This window comes from Anser cygnoides, chromosome 1 (assembly GCF_040182565.1).
Source record: "Anser cygnoides isolate HZ-2024a breed goose chromosome 1, Taihu_goose_T2T_genome, whole genome shotgun sequence".
In the NCBI taxonomy this organism is placed as follows: domain Eukaryota; kingdom Metazoa; phylum Chordata; class Aves; order Anseriformes; family Anatidae; genus Anser; species Anser cygnoides.
The window spans coordinates 80,646,870-80,667,052 of NC_089873.1; the positions used below are offsets into that span (position 1 = coordinate 80,646,870).

At 38.9% G+C, this 20,183-nt stretch overlaps 1 protein-coding gene across 2 annotated transcripts in view; it reads right to left on the reverse strand.

Annotated features, from left to right (window-relative positions):
• Positions 1–239: 239 nt before the first annotated feature.
• Positions 240–20,183, reverse strand: part of NTF3 (neurotrophin 3) — a 59,844-nt gene continuing 39,900 nt past the window's right edge. For both annotated transcript variants that reach the window (XM_048046790.2, XM_013188419.3), the window contains one exon: positions 240–1,616. In XM_048046790.2, the coding sequence (XP_047902747.1) occupies positions 822–1,616 (795 nt within the window). In that variant the 3' untranslated portion in view covers positions 240–821. The remainder of the gene's footprint in view (positions 1,617–20,183) is intronic.

Genomic DNA, 20,183 nt, shown 5'->3' on the forward strand with positions numbered 1-20,183 from the left:
TAACAATTCAAGCTGAAAATAATAGATTAGTATGAGGAGGAAGAAGTCAATCACAATAAAAACTATATTCTGAAGAAATCATATTTTATGTATTACATTAATGATCAGTTTAGATCGGTTCTTGGCTTCAGTAACTTAGTTACAAATATTTTTTAGATTTATTTTTTTTAATGTTGTTTCTAACTGGCAGCATTAGAAATAGTTGCAAAACAAATGTGCTTCAAAAATGTAAACGACAGTTACTGGACTGTTAGCATTTATTCTGAAATGCTAATGGAGGGAAAATGGTCATTTCATTGGCAAAACTGGCATAACACACAGAAATTGTATTTTACAGCTACTTGATGCCTTTGACATTGACATCAGCTGCAGGCTACAACACATACTTTGGTTCCTTTTCATTTTGGCAGTGAGGAGTCAACACTGCATCCAATTAAATGTGAATGTATAGAGCAAGGGATATAAATATGTACACAACTCTTGACATTGATCTGATTTTTAACAAGTTTACTAAATGACAGTCACTGGCTTGACAATACTGAATGAAGAATACTGATTTTACACAGAATTTACAGTCAGGTTACGGTATGCTGCCAACAAGCAGTGTCACAAACATAGTCTAAAAAAATCTGGAGTTGCCCACAGCAGAGGCACATACCCTTTACTCTTGTTTATTGGGAGAGAAAGCTTATATACTGTAGATTTGCTGAAGTTTAATAAATAAGGTCAACTTATAATATATAAAACAATATAAACATTTATATGCTACATGCATATCATATAATTTAAAGTAATAATTTATATATCAAAGAGATGCAGATTTATGTTCTTCCTATTTTTCTTGACAAGGCGCACACACAGGAGGTGTCTATTCTTATCCACCTCCAGCCTACAAGTTTATTGTTTTCTGAAGTCAGTGCCCTAACATATGTTTGGGATGTCTTGCATTGAGAGTTCCAGTGCTTGTCATCAATGCCTCGGCAGCCATTTTTAACAGGCTTGGCTTCTTTACACCTTGTTTCATAAAAGTATTGCTTAACTGGAGAGTTGCCTGTTTTAATTTCTCCCAGCACAGTTACCTGGTGTCCTCTAATGTCAATAGCAGATGATTTGTCCGTGACCCATAAGCTTTCACTGTCACAAACGGAATATTCCCCTCGATGGCTCTTGTGCTCCGCATACCTTTTCCTCCGAGAGGTTCTGTTCACCACCACTGAATTTCCAATATAATCCTCCATGAGGTACAGCGGTGGTGGTTCCAGCGGTGTGTTGTCACTCAAGAGGACTCGGGGAGAGTTGTAACGTCTCTGCTGCCTTAGGAGATCTGTATCCATTGAGATAACTGGCTGGAAGTCAGATTTCACATTTTCATCTCCATCCATGCCCTGCTGAGCCTCTACTTTCTTCACTGTGTTTTGATAGTTTTCTTTTATATCTACTATCTGCTTAGAAAGCTTGTTTTTCAAAATGTCTGCCTGAATGAGTTTTATAATGAGAGAATTTATTGAATCTTCTGGCAAACTCCTTTGATCCATGTTGGTAGACTGGATGCCACGAAGATAAGAAAGAAATATCACATAAAACAAGATGGACATCACCTTGTTCACCTGTAAGATCTGCAAAGAAAAAGAAAGTCAATATAAAAGCAACTAAATAATGTTTACTAGGCTTTGTAAACATGAAAATTCTAATTTGTTTTAACATGTTTTAACATGTTTTACATCTTATGCAATTTATAGATACAGATAAGCTAAGAATACAACCATTTAATGATTTCTTTTTTCAGGATTTAATCAATCTCTCTTGCACTCTTTAGGATGATCTCACTTTTATTCATTGTTTGTACAGTGGCAGATATTTCAGTTAGTTCCCTTCTCTACAGTGTTAGGTAGCTACTCTTATCAGTGGATAGAGGCCAAGTCACTTTTCCAGAGCCTATTCTGCTGAGTGGTTTAGTTTCAAAATTGCAAGGAGATTAGGCAGAGTAAGAGAGTTTCTAGTGGTATAAATGAAGTTCTGACTTTGGTAAGTGGCCACAATTTATATGTGTTGAAATGTCACGGATCGATCAAATTTCTGTTCATCAAACGTGTTTAAGTTTACCTTAAGAGCATCATCATACACCGAGAAATAACACAGTGTTTCAACAGTGCTTTTTCTCTCATAAGAAAAAGTATTCTTGAGGAAAGAGGACACAGTCTAGCAGCAAAATGGTGTTTCTTATACTTTAAACTTCAGAAAGCAATGGTTAGGATTTGTAATACAAGTGGGAAGTTCAGATAGATCCACAGAACATTTTGTTGTGGCTGTTTCCAGGGCTGGGACCTGTTTGTTATTCTTGTTTTTAATGAAGTTTCTTCATTACATCTTTATGAACTGGAGTGAAACTGACTGTAGGAATATTCATGGACAGAAGGAGCACAGCCCCCTCCCCCAATAAACAAACAAACAAATAAATAAATATACATATCAAATGAACTCAAGACCAAGATTTTGAAAAGATCTAAAAGCCTGCTTTTTCTCTGTAATGTACTTTGTCATGCTCTGCTCTATATGGATTCCTGTAGTGTCCTTCTAATTCTAGCCTCTGAGTATCTTCTAGAAGCTCTTTGGACATTTCTGTCCTGACATTTCAATCCTTCTGTCATACTGTTTGCATACTGTTTGTGTAGTTAAGAACTGTGAACATTTGTCTAAGGAGTTTTTTTATTATTATTATTATTATTTTCCCTTGTGTATTTGCACTTGCATTTAAATGAAACTAATATTTATTGTAAAATACCAAATCATGGAAGCAAAACATTTACTTTGAAACACACCAGTTTTATTGGAATTGTTGCACAAGCAGTGGATTGAAGAAGAAAATATTAAACTCATGTTACAGCACTCTCACACCATGTGGGAAGCCCTGGATGGTATCGTGTGACTCAAAACAGTCTTGAACTTGGTTCTCCTACTCTGCAAACAAGTCTACCATGAGTTAAGCTGCTGGTACTCTGGAATGAAGGCACAGAGTTGCAAAATTGTGGAACAGCTGGAGTTGTACAGCTGGAGTTTTACGAGGAACGGCTGAGGGAGCTGGGGTTGTTCAGCCTGGAGAAGAGGAGGCTCAGGGGAGACCTTATCGCTCTCTATAGGTACCTTAAAGGAGGCTGTAGAGAGGTGGGGGTTGGTCTATTCTCCCACGTGCCTGGTGACAGGACGAGGGGGAATGGGCTAAAGTTGCACCAGGGGAGGTTTAGGTTGGATATTAGGAAGAACTTCTTTACCGAAAGGGTTGTTAGGCATTGGAATGGGCTGCCCAGGGAGGTGGTTGAGTCACCATCCCTGGAGGTCTTTAAAAGACGTTTAGATGTAGCCCTTAGTGATATGGTTTAGTGGAGGACTTGTTAGTGTTAGGGCAGAGGTTGGACTAGATGATCTTGGAGGTCTCTTCCAACCTAGACGATTCTGTGATTCTGTGATTCTGTGATTCTGTGATTGTAAGAATCTGCAGGAGATCATCTAGTTCTATCCTCTTGCTCAAAGCAGGGTCAGTTAAAGTAGCTTGCATGGGGCTATGTCCAGTCATTTTTTGAATATCTTTATGGATGGACACTTCAAAACCCCTCTAGGCAACTTGTTCCAGTGCTTGATCATCCTCACAGTAAAACAAAACAAAACAAAAAGCGCCTTATGTTTCAGTAATATTTCATATACTTCAGTCTGTGCCCATTGCCTCTTGTCCTTTCATGGAACGCCCGTAATGGAGTCTGGCTCCATCTTCTCTCCTCCAACCTATCAGGTATTTCTACTCTTTGGTTAGATTCCTCTGAGTTTTTCTCCTACTGGATGAACAGTCCCAGTACTCTCAGCCAGCCTCTCCTCCCTTAATCATCTTTGTGGACTTGTTCCAGTATACCCACGTCTCCTGTACTGGGGAGCCCAGAACTGGACACACCACTCCAGATGTGGCCTCGGTACTGGTACGGAGTTGAGGTGAAGGTTCACCTCCATTGGCCTGCTGGCAACATTTTGGGTATTTTGTGTTTTCCCAGATGAAATTGCAGAGAAATCAGACTTCTTAAACAGCAAATATTCCACTTCAACAAATCACCATTTTCTGTTTAAGAAGGCAAAAAGGAAAAAAAAAAAATGTTTTACTGGAAAATCCTCTATCAGCTTTAAGCAAAACTTGTTTCAGCAACAGTGAGTCCCCACTTCGTAGTTTAGAACTGCAGCAAAATCAGCGCTACCCTCTGTGGATGTGTGATCTGTCCTTTTATGGACAAGAAATGTGTTTTATCCATTCTCAGTTTGCCACAGTATGAGTTCACCTAAATCTAGACTGTTGCTTGCAGCAAAGTTATGCTTTGAAAAAAAAAAAAAAATCTAAGATTTCACTTACCATACAGTTACTGTCATACCTAAATAAATACTAACTTAGTAACTTAGTATAGATGGTTCTCAAAGCCAAGAAAGAGATGAAAAAAAAAAAAAAAGACCTCTTCCTCTGCAATTTGGTCTTCCCTCATTAAATTATTCTCTTTATAAAATAGTAAAAATATTTTAAAACACGTCATTCAGCAGATTTCTTACAGTACTCAGAAGCTAACCTACACAAAGTATGACACAAGGCCACAGAATGGTGAGCAAAGCTCTGACAACACTCGGCTGAAAAGCTGAAAGAATTATTCATGCCAGCATGCAGCTGCATGTAATCACTGGTCTGCTTAGTTTCAAAACTAAGTGGCACTAGCAAAATACACAAGTTGGGGCAGGTGATGAGGTGGGAAAAGTAAGACTGGAGTTCCTGCAGACTCCCTTTAATGTCACGCTAAACACAAAAAGAAAGGGTCAGGGACTTCATAATTAAAGCAGTTCAAATAAACTGTTTTGTGTTTTTGTGTTTTTATTTTTTCTTGTCCATGACAAAACCATGTTAATGGAAAAAATGTTTTAAAATATTTTGCTTAACCTAAAGTAAAATGGTGATTTGGTGGGAGGGGTGTTGAAGTACTCCAAAATTTAACTTGTAGTTTAACGTAGTCTTGGCAGATTATTTACTGCAAAAGTTAAAATGTTTCAGAACCAATCTTTGCAGTTTTTTTGAAATGTATTGGTGTGTAAAATTTGGAAAGAAAATGCAAACATTGGGTAAAAGAGATTACAGTTTTCAGGGGGTTACTCTGAGACAGCTCACCTAGGACGTATATTTAGCTATGAAAATAAGAGGTGTGTTCAGAAATTCCAGTCCATGTATTTAAATTAGATTGCCTTTGAAATCTAGCACTTCAGAATATACTGTAGGCACTACTCTGGCTAGAAAAAATGGACAGTACTGGGAAACTGCAGCTGGTTTATGACTTTGGGTTTGTTTGAGTTTTGTACCTTAAAAGTGTATCGGTTTGTAGGGCTGGGCAATATTGCTTTTGATAAATGACTCTTTGGCCTAAACAGAAATTTGTGCCTAAATTGATAATTTGCAAATTGCTACTTTTTGTTGTTAAAAAAAAATGAAGTGGTAACAAGGAGAGAAAAATGTAAAACATAAAGTGTTTATGTTTTCTTATTTGCAAAACAAATCATTCTGATGTTTCTGGGCATGTTTCAAAATATACGCAATGCAATTCACAAAACAGAAACAGTGCTTACTCATTATCATCCAGGAAGTAAGTTATCTACAGACGAGAATTGCATTCAGAGGCAAGATTTCAACTGAGGTATCCCACCTAAAAGAAGACTGACTTAACTGCCCAGCTCCTGGGGCTTAGACTTGTATGAACATCAGCAGAAGCTACTACAGCACATGAAATATAGTTCTTTCTTTAACCATTTGGTGAAAGGTATAAAAATCCCCCAAGAATTTAGACCTTCACGTAATTTTTTTTTTTCAGTTTTCTCATTATTATTATTATTGAAATTAAACTGATTCATTTCAGGTAGAAAACTATATTTTGTTCAAGCCAAATGTTTTCTACCAAATATTTTCTATTGATGAATATTTTGAGATGTTTTTATTGTTCTTCGATGTTCTTTAAGTGTTCTGTATGTAAATCCCTGAAAAGGTTCATTTTAGGTGTCTTCATAGACTGTTTACAGTCAAGTAAGTGTAATGAATAGTCCTAGAAATGGACACGATACTATTTAAACTACTACAAGAAGTGCAGAACAGATTACTAATTTTAGAGTCTGGGCCCCAAATAGGTGTAGGCAAGCATTTCCATGGCGACATCTGAATAAGAGCTCAGCCCAATAGCACAATCCATAGTTAAATAACAGATTAAGTAGTGTTATTGGATACAAATAGGTAAGATCCTAATTAGTGAGTGCTTCCCATTGCTTTCTGCCTGATACTTGATTGTGCTAGAGTACCTGGCCTCAGCTTCTGTGTTCGTAAGCTGTCAGGTCAGCTGTGACATACGGTCTACTTAACAGTAAGGTGTATCATAGTGCATGATTTAAGTGGATCATCAGTATATCCGATATAACCACATACCCACTTACACCAGTATAATTATCTTACTGTGCATTATCTACTACACACCTGGCCTAGATATTGTGTGATTGTAGAATAATTTAGACATCTCAGTGGGGATCCAGAAGAATTGATCTATTACCTTTTCTGGATTTACATCAAAATGCATCCCTTGTTGACCTACCAGTTTATGGAAAACTCATCATTTGTCTGGGAACTCAATAGTGGCTGAACATAATGGTACATAACTTGACTCACTCTGTGCCTATAGCCTCCCATGTCTTCCAATTCCTTTTCTATTCCATGTATTGGGAGTTTGGGAAGAGTTGCTGTCACACTCCAGGAAGCTATTTTTTCTGAGTTGCTGAGAAGCTTTGGATCATGTTTGCTTTCATGCTATGTTATTCTGTATAGCTTTCTGGATATTTGGGGTATACCTTTGATGCTTCAAGCTACTGCTGAACTCTTGCTAGAGATGATTAAAAAAGATGGGGGGTAGAGGGTACATGATTCTCAAAGCAGCTATTAAATGTGGTCAGAAAACACTCTGTTACGTGAAATTTGGAAAAGTATTAGACATCAAGGTAGGAAGATACTAGTCTCTTCAAGTTGGTCACTTTGCACGGCGTCAGTGCCCCCTTACTCAGACATACTAGCCCAGGTTTCAAAAGTGATTGTAAACTTGTCATCAAGAGCAAAGAAGATCCTTAAAAAAACTAGGATTAGAACTAAGTGACGATTAGATGTTATGAATGGTCTAGAGGATTTATGGGAGCACATACTATGGTATGGTGGGAAAGCTAGCAGCTCCGTGTAGTACAGAGCAAGCTGTTAATGCACTAATCACGTTTGACTTATAGATTGCTGGCATTCATGGCACAGCAGTTAAAAACAAACACTATGGAAAAGAAAACCTGATGCACTGCAAGCGTTCCTTAGTGTAGCTTACTCTATTTTAATGGTTTATATTCCTGTGATGTTGGCAGGGTATTATTGTTATCTAATCTAGGTGTCTCAAGGAAGGTCTAAATTTAGGAGAAGTAAATAAACTTACCTATTGCTTCCATTAAGAAATGAAATCCCCAATAGACTCTGGCAAATCACTTTCCACTCTTTTCAGACACAATGCTTTGCATACTGTTGGGAAGCTTTGTTTTGTTTTGTTTTGTGGTAATTAAAAAAAATAAAATCTGTAATGATTTATTTTGATCAGTCTCTGAACAGTCTACACAGCTGAAAAGCAGAGTGTCATTTAATATGTGCTGTGAAAATAATGAAATCCTAGTACTGTGAGACACTGCCTAAGTATTTACTTTTAAGTCATTGCTGAGAGGATCTGGAATAGAAGCAAAAGTGACTGGTGAATTTTGCATTCAGCATTGAATGCAATATGATTTATGTAAGTAAGCTTGAAGCACTTGGCTCTTTCTGAAAATTTTAAAAGCAGCTTTTGTTCTTCAGACTAAGCAACTAATGATCATTTGTGGTGGCTGACAGCTTATTCAGGCTTTTGCCAAAGATGACAGTGTAATTATTCTCATTGCTTGCTAAGCACTGTTTTCACAAACTCACAGAAAGCAACTAGTAGCAGAGTGCCCTGTTGATTCCCTCATCCTAATAGCTTTGTTGAGAAGAAATGCAATCCTTTCCTTCTGTTCTTCAGGAAACAGTGAAAATGTACAGAATGAAAAACATCACTGTGTTATGAATATTCAGATGACAGGAGGTGGAATATGAAATAATTGTGCACTAAATTTTGCCCCATATTTCAGAATAGTAATTGACTATTTTACAATATGTGCCTGTAGAAGGATTTATTAAGGTAGATTGCTGTGGAGTGGTGAGTGCCCCAAGAGATGTTATGACCCTCCTGAACATTTCCACTTCTCAAGACAGAGAAATTTCAACACATACAGTTTCAAGCTAAAGCTTTCACAAGAGCCAGACCCATTATATAGTGGTAAGTATCCCCGCCTGTCACGCGGGAGACCGGGGTCCTGTCTGAATTTAAGAAGAGATTGGACTGTGAGATTTAAGAAGAGATTTAAGAAGAGATTGGACTGTGCACTTAGTCACATGGTCTGAACTTTTGGGTAGACCTGTGCGGTGTCAAGAGTTGGACTTGATGATCCTTAAGGGTCCCTTCCAACTCAGGATATTCTATGATTCTATGATTCTATGATTCATTAAGATGCCTAAGAATTCAGAGACAAAATCAAGTGGGACTGTGTTATGGCAGCTTTTAATGTTAACCCTCCTATCCTCAGAGCCAACCAAACTATAAGCTACAGTGAAAGAATTTGAAGACAATGCATTCCTCTTGCAGATGGGCTGGGAAATGGGGAAGCACACCATACCTGAGGAAGAAGGACCATAGTTTCTTACAGCCCCACAGCAGGTCATTTGCTTTTAATCATTCATTACTCAGGGCCATTTTCAAGAGAGGACACATCTGAGCACTGAGCTCCAGTAAAACTCCAGTGAAAGGTATAGACCTAATCTCTTATGGAAATGGAGTGCAGCCTACTGAGTCACTGACATTTCCTCTTTAAATAGCAAGACAGTTGTACACCCAAGTATGAAAATTCATCTGCATTTTGAATAAATATACATTGCTATTTATGATTAAAGTTGTGACCATGACCCAACAGTCATTACAGAAAGCTTACCCAACTGGTGACAGCTTTCTGAGGGACAGTTTTGTGATAATAAGTCTTGCTGTGAGGGGTAAACTGGTTTCTGAACAGTGAAAGGCACTGTGTAGAACTGCAACAATCTTGGCTCATTTCAGATACAGCTGATTGCAATGGCATGTGTGTCCACATGTGAACTTTCCACAAACTTATCTTTTAGGAAATCAAAATGTGATCACTTCACATGTACCTGCCCACTTCCAAGAGAAAGGTCAGGAGCAGTTCTTCAGTGCTTACCTCATTTTATTTGGAACAACAGCCGCTTCTCACACCTTGTGCGATGTTATTAGGTGTTGGTCCTGTACCTTCTTTCCCTGCCACTGACATAGTCTGGAGTTCAGGGCATTCAAGACTTCCCAGAGGCTTTTGACACTCCCCAGCATCCTCTAGCAATCCCATCAAGAGATTTGACTATTACTAATGTCTGGTACAGTATCAACTGCACTAGCTACACCTCCAAGTCTGTGATTGACTACAGAAGCAGGAAGACATTTCCTCAGACTAAGTTAGGTCTTTTTCTATTTTAATTTCTTTCCTCACTAATATTTTTGTGACATACTGCTTATACCTGTCTGTCTCTGCCCAGACTGCCACAGTATACTTTTTCATTAACCTGCTGAGTAATTCTGTGTATTGAGAAAGTTAGGGCAACAGTTTAGGAAGCTGGAATCCTGATCCCTGTGATTTATTGGAAAGGTTAGTCAAGTCAAAATCTTTGTTCATGACTTTCTACATCTGCAAAATAAGGAACCCCATGGAATGATATCGGTGTTTTGTTACCCTATATATATACTCTGACATCCTTTGCTTTCTCCCTCAAAGAGCTGGCTGTTTTTGCCCTGCTAAGACAGCACAACTAAAGATTTCCTCTCTCCACACAAAGCATGACAGCATTGTAGTATAATCCCTGCACACTATGTGGGAGATGCCTGTCCGTTTTGAGAGTAATGAGGCATCTTAACAAATATATTTCCATAAATGTTCCAAGAGTAAATCATCCTGTTTTCTTTTACCATTCTTATGACACTGATATTTGAGCACTCTGAAAGCATTTATCTTGGTTCATACAGACAAAGTAGAAAGGGTGCTCGTTCCCGTTTTTAAGGGACTGGAAACAAAGAAGTCAAAAGTTGTTTGCAAGGTCATACAGGTATCCTGCTGCAAGTTGGGAAACAGACCATGTGTTTTCATGTTGCACTGCCTGGATTAGGAAAGCCCATCTGGAATGTTGTATGGGAGTTTGGTCGATAGATGACAAGCATGAAATGCAACGAAACAAAAGCAATGTCATCTGAGAAGAGCAATCAGCCACATCTTAGTCATGACAAAGAATTAAAGCTGTAGTTGGGGTAAACAATTTCTGCAAAAGTATTTCTACGAATTATTCACTGTGTAGCTCTGAAAACTGTCCAAAGTAACAAGAAATCTAAAGGTCAAATCCTTAGTTAAATCAATAAATTCCAATGACTTGACTAGACTGGTACTAATTTTGCAAACACAGAAGATTATTTTTTTTTTTTTTAGAAGTCATTTGAAAAAAAATAGAAAGCACCAGAACTGAATCATGGTGGTGGATAATATAGGCTGATAAAGTCTTTTCATTACTGATAGTTAATAGCAGCAAGGCCAAGCTGCAAACAAATTAAATTTGCAGCTGAATTGGGAGGGCATGCGAACAGCAGCGAGCAAAGAGAAATGCAGTTTCTGCTTGGGAGACAGAGATATAAAACATTGGCAGGAAATTATAACATGAAAGTCAAATTAGAAATTACAAATTTGTACACTGGCAAAATAATCAGGGGAAAATAAATTTAGGAAGGAACAATATCTGATCAGACCCAGGATTAATCAAAATAAATAAATTAATTAATTAATAAATAAAGAGCAGGAAAAGTGACTAGAAAGATTGTATAACTTGACCTTTGAGGAAATTGCCTTGAACGTGCAAGTCTTTGTTATGAGCTGACAAAAAGGGCATGATAGCAAACCCAGTGCAAAGATCTGGAAAGTTTAAGCATTGGTGAAAGCAAGCATTCACTCTAGGGTGGGGCAAAGGAGTGCAGGAAAAATGGGATTATACTGAGGAAAGGGAAGTTAGGCTAATCATCAAAAGCAGTTCTCAAACTCTGCAAGATGTTTATAACAAGCCCAAAGCCACACCAAAGAGGCTTGGTTTCATGTTTCGCTACAGCCCTGAAACTCCATCTAGTCTCTGTTTTTTTAAAAAAAAAAAAAATGTTTGAAGATTCATTAACCTTTCAAGTCAACCTGGACCTACTTTGGCTCAACCAGGGTTGATTAATTGTTTTGTATTAAAGTCAGGCAACAGTTCCTGTTCCTCCTACTTTTGTCAGAGAGATGCTTTGAGGAATTAAGCTCTCTGTAACTAAAATTGAGAGCAGTCTTCCAGATGAGGATCATGCCTTTCACCTCCCCATAGTTCTGAGAGGTTCAAATCTGGCCTCATAACATTGCATGATTATATTTTGGTGTATGCTCCTGGAAAGGGAAAAGGAAGGCATGGAAAGGGTTAATGTGAGGCGGTCCACATTTACAATAGATTTCTCTCATTGTTCTATTTTTAAATGCCAGAGATGGGGTTTGTCTAATTTGGTGGCTGACAAAAAAAAAGGAAAAAAAAAAAAAGGGAAACAAATCTCAGATTATCAGAATTTTTCCCCTCTTCTGCTAGACTATAAAAAAGTGTTTTTCTAGAGACCCCACAAAGTAGGATGTGAGGTAGAAAAATATCTCAGGTGTTTTTACATTTACATTCCGACTAGGCAAATCATTTAAATTTAAAATTATTTTTTCAAGATTATTGAGAGATTTTCAAAGTTATATATATATTTTAGATTGGATTTTCTGATGTTGAGAAACTCAGAAGCAAAACTTTTTCAAACTGAATTCAAAATCAATGTTTTGCTGGATTTTACATTGAAAACAAAAGTGGCTTTTTGTTTTGTTTTGTTTTGTTTGTTTTTTCTTAAGCTGAAACCTTCCTCTTCCATCTTTTAAAATATTTTCTGATTTATTTTTTTCTTTTATGAAGTAAGGAAAATGGTTAAATCAATAAAGCAAGCAGAAGAAAACAAGGGTACAGCTCCAAAAATGTTAGACCCTCAATATGAGAAGTTCCAGATCCCTAAACCTTTTTTATGGGTACAGGTAGAGCTCATATCCAAAAGGCAAAAGAGATATAGGAAATGATAGTTAGAAGTAAAATGACCTTTTATTTATTTTGAATAAAAATTCATGAATAGAATCTGAGATGCTTCTTTAGGTTGAGAGAGAGAGAGAGGGAGAGAGAGAGAGCATCTCACCTGTTTTATGACAGCTCTTCTGTGACCCTTGAGTGCACATTTGCCTGGAGAGCAGGAAAACTATTGGGGCAACTGGACCTTTCAAGGTCCATTCAAATCTGCTAGGTACCTTTTACTTAGAAGGAACAGCACTGCTGCTCAAGAGCTTCTCCCAAGCACTGAATATGAGCCTTGCTGCACTGCTGCATGTAATGCAGTGCCACCATGGGTGCTCTTCATGGGACTGGGACTGGGGCAAGCCATTGCACAAGAGACTTGGTGGGGAAGCCCCATTTCATTTTATCCAAAACTGCACCTGTGCTTGCTTTGCAAAATCCCATGACTCCTGGTTGCTTTGAAGCTGTACAGAAATAGATCCTTGGCCACTTCATGAATCAAAGTTCACTTACTGAATCACCTCTCTCTGTTCCTCAAAGGATCATAAACCTCCAAACAGAAAGTCTTGCTAGATATGCAGGTGCAAAATTTTTGTTGCAGATGTTGTGAAGGCAGGAGTTCTTAAGGACAGGGGTCCAGGCCTAATCAAGATATTTAAAACTACCAGTAAGAACTTATTGAATTCAGCATGAATTGGACTAAGCTTTTGCACAGTTTTGTTAGGCATTGGAATGGACTGCCCAGGGAGGTGGTTGAGTCGCCATCCCTGGAGGTCTTTAAAAGACGTTTAGATGTAGCCCTTAGTGATATGGTTTAGTGTAGGACTTGTTAGTGTTAGGACAGAGGTTGGACTAGATGATCTTGGAGGTCTCTTCCAACCTAGACAATTCTGTGATTCTGTGACAGTAAGGGGTGCTGGGAATGACAATGTGGCTACAGACAGTTGCTGTCTGATCCTTGATCTATTATACATGTAGAATCAGAATCATAGAATCATAAAGGTTGGAAAGGACCTCCAAGACCATCTGATCCAACCATCCACCTACCACCAATATCACCCACTAAACCATGTCCCTAAGTACCACATCCAACCTTTTCTTAAACCCAGGGGTGGTGACTCCACCACTTCCCTGGGCAACCCATTCCAATGCCTAACTACTCTTTCTGAGAAGAAATTTCTACTAATTTCCAACCTGAACTTCCCCTGGCGCAACTTGAGGCCATTCCCTCTAGTCTTATCACTAGTTATCTGCGAGAAGAGGCTGACCCCCAGCTCCCAACACCTTCCTTTCAGGTAGTTGTAGAGAACAATAAGGTCTCCCCTGAGCCTCCTCTTCTCCTGACTAAACAACCCCAGTTCCCTCAGCCAGTCCTCACAGGGCTTGTGTTCCAGGCCCTTCACCAGCTTCGTAGTCTTTCTCTGGACATGCTCCAGGGTCTCAATGTCTTTCTAGCACTGAGGAGCCCAAAGCTGAACACAGTACTCAAGGTGTGGCCTCACCTGAGCAGAGTACAGGGAGATGATCACCTCCCTGGTCCTGCTGGCTACACTGTTCCTGATACAAGCCAGGATGCCATCAGCATTCTTGGCCACCTGGGCACACTGCTGACTCATGTTCAGGTGAGCATCAACCAACATGCTCAGATTCTTTTCCTCTGCACAGCTTTCCAGCCACTCTCCCACAGGCCTGTACCATTGCATGCGGTGGTTGTGACTAAAGTGCAGGGCCTGACACTTAGTCATGTTGAACCTCATCCCATTGCCCATTGATCCAACCTGTCCAGGTTCCTCTGCAGGGCCTTCCAGCAGATCGACACTTCCCCAACTTGCTGTCGTCTGCAAATTTACTGAGGGTGCAATCAATTCCCTCATCCAAGTCATCAATAAAGATATTAAAGAGGATGGGTGCAACACCAACCCCTTCGGAACACCACTGGTGACCAGTCTCCCACTGGATTTAATACCATTCACCACCATTTTCTAGACTGGCCATCCAGACAGTTTTTAACCCAGCAGAGTGTACCTGTCCAAGCTATGGGCTGCCAGATTCTCCAGGAAAATACTGTGGGAGACTGTGTCAAATGCTTTGCTGAAAGTCTAGGTAGACTACATCAACTGCCTTTCCCTCATCTACCAGGCAGGTCACCTGGTCATAGAAGGAGATGAGGTTGGTGAGGCAGGACTTGCCTTTCATGAACCCATGCTGGCTGGGCCTGATCCCTGGATATCCTGCACATGCTGTGTGATTGCATTCAAGATGACCTGCTCCATCACCTTTCCTGGCACTGAGGTCAGGCTGACAGGCCTTTAGTTCTCCGGGTCCTCCTTACGACCCTTTGATGGGCATGTAGCATGCAACTGAAGTGTTTGTTTCCAGATCATAATGAGAAGTGAGTACTGCACTATATAATTAATATCTCTTTCATGGTCATAGCTTGCTTGTAACCAGACTAGAATGATATTTTTAAAGTCGTTCTCAGAGAAAAAACAGTCTTAATTTCTGATAAAATACAGGGAACTGTAGATTAAAAGTTTTTTTCTTTGCATAAAATTTAAGCCTGTAGATTAAAAATAGCTTGTGTGCCTAAAATCTTGTCTACTCTGTCAAGCTACATTAACTGGTCTAATATGTGAGATCACCTCTTGCAACAACTTTGCATAATTTTACCCTGTGAAATCTTGATGGCTCTCCTTGAACAGCTTCCAGATAGAGACCACCAAATCCTTCTTGTACAAGGAAGTTTACAAGTATAATGTTTGCCCATGAGTGTTTTTCCCCATTGCGTCAGAATCTTTAAAAAAGCCATTGCCCATTTAGAGAAAAAGTCATTTTACTAATTGGCATTACTCTATAGCAAACTGTTTACAAGTAGGTCTGTCCTGAGGGTAACTGTTCTGGTAAATCTAGCTGCTCTGCATTTTTTTCCTTGTAAAAATTTGCCTGAAGTGGAGCTTCACTTATGAATCCCCTAGTTCATCAATGTTCATATGGATAAAATTTCCAGTATGCATTTCTCCTCGAGACATGGAAGTTTTCTAATTTTAACTCTCAGTTAACACTCTGCAGTGAGCTTGACTATATTTAGGGGTTAGTGCTCAAGAATGGTGTGAGTATTCTGGTCCCAGTCTAGCTGAGTGTATGTTTTTTAAGCTTGTGTGTTGCCCTATTGAAATGCAGTGATTGCTTCCATGTTAATCCCATAGCTGAATGCTTTGCTAAACTGCAACCAAACTGTCTGCTAATTTGCAGAATTGAGGCCTCCCTTCTGTAGTCAAAGTGTGATATCTGTGTTCTATTTTGCTAACACAAACACCTCTGCCAGGTCCAAAACTCCTCTAAAACCTGCTTTCTTTTTTGGAAAGCACATTGGTTTTTCTTATCTTTCAGTCCAGATGCCATTTTGCTGTTGATGCAAAATGTCTTCCCTTCCCCCCTCCTTCTTGCCAAAAATCTTTGAAAGAGGAATTTTAGAACTGGGAATGCTTTAGCACATGCTGTCTGCTGCCAGGCATCTGATCTCCAGATATTTGATAGAAAAGTAAGGTTTTAAACTGGGCATGGAAAGGAGACAAATGAGATGTACAGCAGCTGGCTTAAATAATGGTCTTGCCTCTCCTTATATCCTTATACAGGCAATAGCTAGGGTGTTTTTTTTTGTTATTGTTTGTTTGTTGTTTTTTTTAGAAAACAACTTCTTACTGAAGAAATTCTAGTTATGAAACATTTTGTCTGTAGAAGGGCAGGAATAAAGTAACATTAAGGTTATGGGAACTAAAAAGCAGAAAAAGTAATGTTTTTAGTAGAATTTTTTTCACCTCTAATCTAATGCACACCTTACAAATTTCATAAAAGAATACTTTTGATGTATGATCACCACAGGGATTAGTTACATCACTGGAAAATGGACTCACAGGTTAGATAAGAGCTATGGAGGAGTAGCATACTCCGTTTATGAAGAATCAGGCGTTCATTGCTGTCAGAGGCAAGAAATCATTCTTGAATGCATAAACACCACTGCAAGAATGGATGCTGTTTGCATGAGTTCTAACCGAGGGTAAGGGAAGGCTTTTGGCTGTCTTATTGCAGGCACGGCAATTCTGCAGTATTAAGCTTTTTTTCATAAATAAGAATGGCTTTGATGAGCAAGTGCTTTTACCATAGTTTTACAGTTTGGAAAATGAAGCCCAGACAGGTTATGTGACTTGTCCTAAGCCATGTGAGAAGAGTGGGGTTTCAGAGCTTTCTCTCACGAGGTTTAGGCTATGGTTGGTTCTACTTGCTGAACCAGCCTCTTCCTTTTGGTTCTTCCCAATACACATCACCTCCTTTCTGCCTCACACAAAGTCTGTTGAATCAGCTGGCCAAAATGAGAAGCGCTTCTATGTCATATTTCTTCCCATTGAAGTGATAGCAAAGGGAAACAGTCCTTACTCTAGTGAAATCAGAGGTAATTGGGAAGCAAGAGGATAGAGGATAAATGATCTGGAAAACATTGCCAAAGGTGTCTAACTCTGGATCATGTCGAAGATTTCAAGTGCCTTCAGGAAATAAAAATAACTTGGAATCAGCCTTAAAAAAAGAAGCAGGGCAATGCAAATCAGCCATAACAGTTCAGTAGTTTTCCCCAGGCACCAACAAATCAATCAAGGGAGAGATTTTTAATTCTGCATATACAAAAAGCTTGGTCCTAGACTTCAATTTGCACAGTAGATATCCCTGATTAAAAAGGAGCCAAATGTTGTTGTGCTTCAGGAAGTGGGAGAATTAGGGATGCTTACTTTGGACGACAGTATAACCTTACAGTGTAGCCTATACAAGGAGAGATGCACAGCTGCATCTCCCCAGGAGCAGAGTACAGAATATGTTGTGAGTCAGAATCACAGTTCCTGCCTATCTTCCCTCCACCACCACACACTCCCTTTGCTCTGCTACAAAAGTCAATTACTTCATCTTTTTTTTTTTCTTTTTTCTTGTTTCACAGAGCAGTTTACTCTCCCATGCTCCCAGCCAGCTACTTTGGCTAGCAAGGAAGGGGAGTGGGGTGAAGTTTGGTCTCTTTGCACTTCTGTCATCTTAACACCCCTTCTCCGCCCACTTCCTCCCAGCAGGGAGTATTGGGTGAGCAGCCCCTGCTCTCCTCAGTGCAGGCAGAGTTGCAATAAGCATGCTGAACTTGAATAGCCATGGGAGTTGAGTTGTAGGGGAGAGGGAGGGATACTTCTTTCTCTCTCTTGTACTCCTATCTGACTAGTTACTGGCCCTGGCAATGTGTGGTGAGTTTAACCCAGCAAACATATTCTGTACATATTCAGAGTTAAAGGCCCATGTTAAAATGATACTGGATATTACCAGTGCTAGAAACTGGGGGACCCATGTTCACTGAAACCTGTGAAAGGCCAGCATCTTCCTAACCTGATCTCAGTCCATTACTAGAAAATATGGAAAGGAGCCCATTGCAAAAACAAAACAAAACAATCACATCCTTAGGAACTTTGGGGAAGCAAACATATGTAGAAACTCTTTACTAAAGGTAAGAGGTCAGTCAATGTTTTGAGATAACTGGATGCGAAGGGGATAGTAAGTTCTTAGGCCTTTTTGACAGTGGGAACACAAAGACGTTTGCTGGGCTACAAGAAGGAGTGTAAGTTTTTCCCAAAGGAAGGCAACTTTACCTGTGGTTGACACTGATGAAAAGGCCACACATACTCAGGAAATATCTTACCCTCCCAGAAAAAGGCAAAAACATACACATAATCTCTTTTCTATCCCATGCTCCCATTTTCTCACTGTAAACCTACATCTCTGGGTCGAAAGCACATCAAGCCTCAGAAATTTCTTCCTTGACCATGTCATGAATGCCTCTCTCTTGTTGTTGTAAATACTGGGGGCACAGTCTGTGATTTCAAGCTTTCAGTTTAGCTTCAGTCTAGACAGAGTTGAGTGGAAAGCAGAGGAGAACATGGCAGGTGAAGACTGATGGATTCAAATCATCTGGAGTATGGGACTCAAATGTATGTGCAGAGGTAGGATTTACAAGGAAAATACTGTGTTAGAGTTATTTAGGAAAGATAGGAGATATTTTGGGACTGCTAGAAATTAAGTAAAATTGAAAATAATATCTATTTTAAATTATTAAATAGCATTATATTTGAAGACAATTTTGTATATGCAACTCTTAAAAATTAAAGCTCAGAGGCCAAATTCTGCTTTCAGTCATGCAGAAAGCAAGTGACTGTAGTAGACTCAGTTGCATATAACTGAGGTCATAATCTGGCATAGTGTCTGAGCTGGCTCAGTTTTCTATTAAGCTAATGTCAGTAGTAGTAAGCTGTTATGAGGAAATCCAGTAGGGAATGGGTCAGGTGTTAATGTTTATAATCAACATGATTCCAAATAAATTGGAGGAATTAAAAAAAAATGCTGTGTTTTCTGTTTTAAGTTGCTTGTTCAGACTTAAAATAACTCTACTGACCTGAGTGATGCTGCTTAAGATTTATTGTTGTGTAAGTTAGGAGAGAATATGACTATGTGTTTAGAAGACCTTTCCATGTCAGATCTCTAGAAAAGTGAAGCAAGGAAGCATATGGAAAGTTCTGAAAGGCCTTCTTGTCCTCTTTTCTGTGTTCTATATGAATAAGCTGAAACCTAGATCTACATTTCTCCAAATTGATTCATTTCCCTTAAACTCGTGGAAAACTTGTGTGTGTGTGTGTTCTGATGGTCGACAGCTATGTGGGAAGAAGAAAATAACATTATTGTAAGAAAGGTGGCTAGTTTCTCTACACTCTAATGAAAGAAATACCTTAAAATGCAAGTATCATCCCTCAAAAATATGTTGTAATTGCACTGCCTTCTTCCTACCAGGCAATTCTTCGCAAAGAAGGCAAATATTCATCCTTATGTGTGCTAAGGTGTCTTTGTATTAGGTGATGTAAGTCTTCACTGCTATGAATTCATCCATTCTGAGGCTGTGATTGAAATCTGTTTTCTCATACAGGTTGAAGATGAGAAGTTGCAATTTTGAAAATCTTTTCTGCCTTTTTTTTTTTTTTTTAACTTAGGTTAGTTCTTGCATCTGTCTTAGAGCAGTACTTTATAGGTTAGCACTTGATATATAATAATCAAAGAAGTACTGCACCTCTTTAGCCCAGTATGTAATGCAGGAGACAAGAATCTGAGAGCAGGCAAACATCCACTTTGTTTAAGAATTTGTTCAAGGAACTCAAGTACAGCAAGATAGGAACAGTCATGCTATCACAAAGTGTCTCATGACATTCTTGCCAGTGTCGTATTCTACAAAGACCAAGCCATGTGAACAGTTTCACAATGGGACATTTTTCCAGAAATGTAAAAAGAAGCAAAGTGTCCATTTTGTACTAAAAAAATTTCACACTCATAAAACTTCCAGTGAAAGCAATAGTGAATAAAAAGAATAAAAACTCTAAAACATTGCATATTGAAAAAAAATGCATAGCCATTAACATTTTATTACTTCTTTTCCTCTGTGCTCTGGGAAGGCAACATAGCAGCCTTTCTAATGAAAACAAAACAAACAAAATCCTACAAACTACACAGCTAGGAAGGGGGAGAAAAGAACAAATAATGCTCATTGTAATTTCCCTTCAGACTGCAGATAATGGTTGGCTACTCTTAATAAATGAATTTATAAATAAAGAGGAATTGTATTCCTTTTGATGCTTCTCTGGTTGGGAATTTCTTTATGTAGTTCCCTTTCGTTTTCTCTTTTGAAAAAATCGAAGCTCCTTGCTTTAGTTACTCTTTAGGGTAACTTGTTCCATATGTCACATAGCCTTTGTATGAAGTAGTTTAG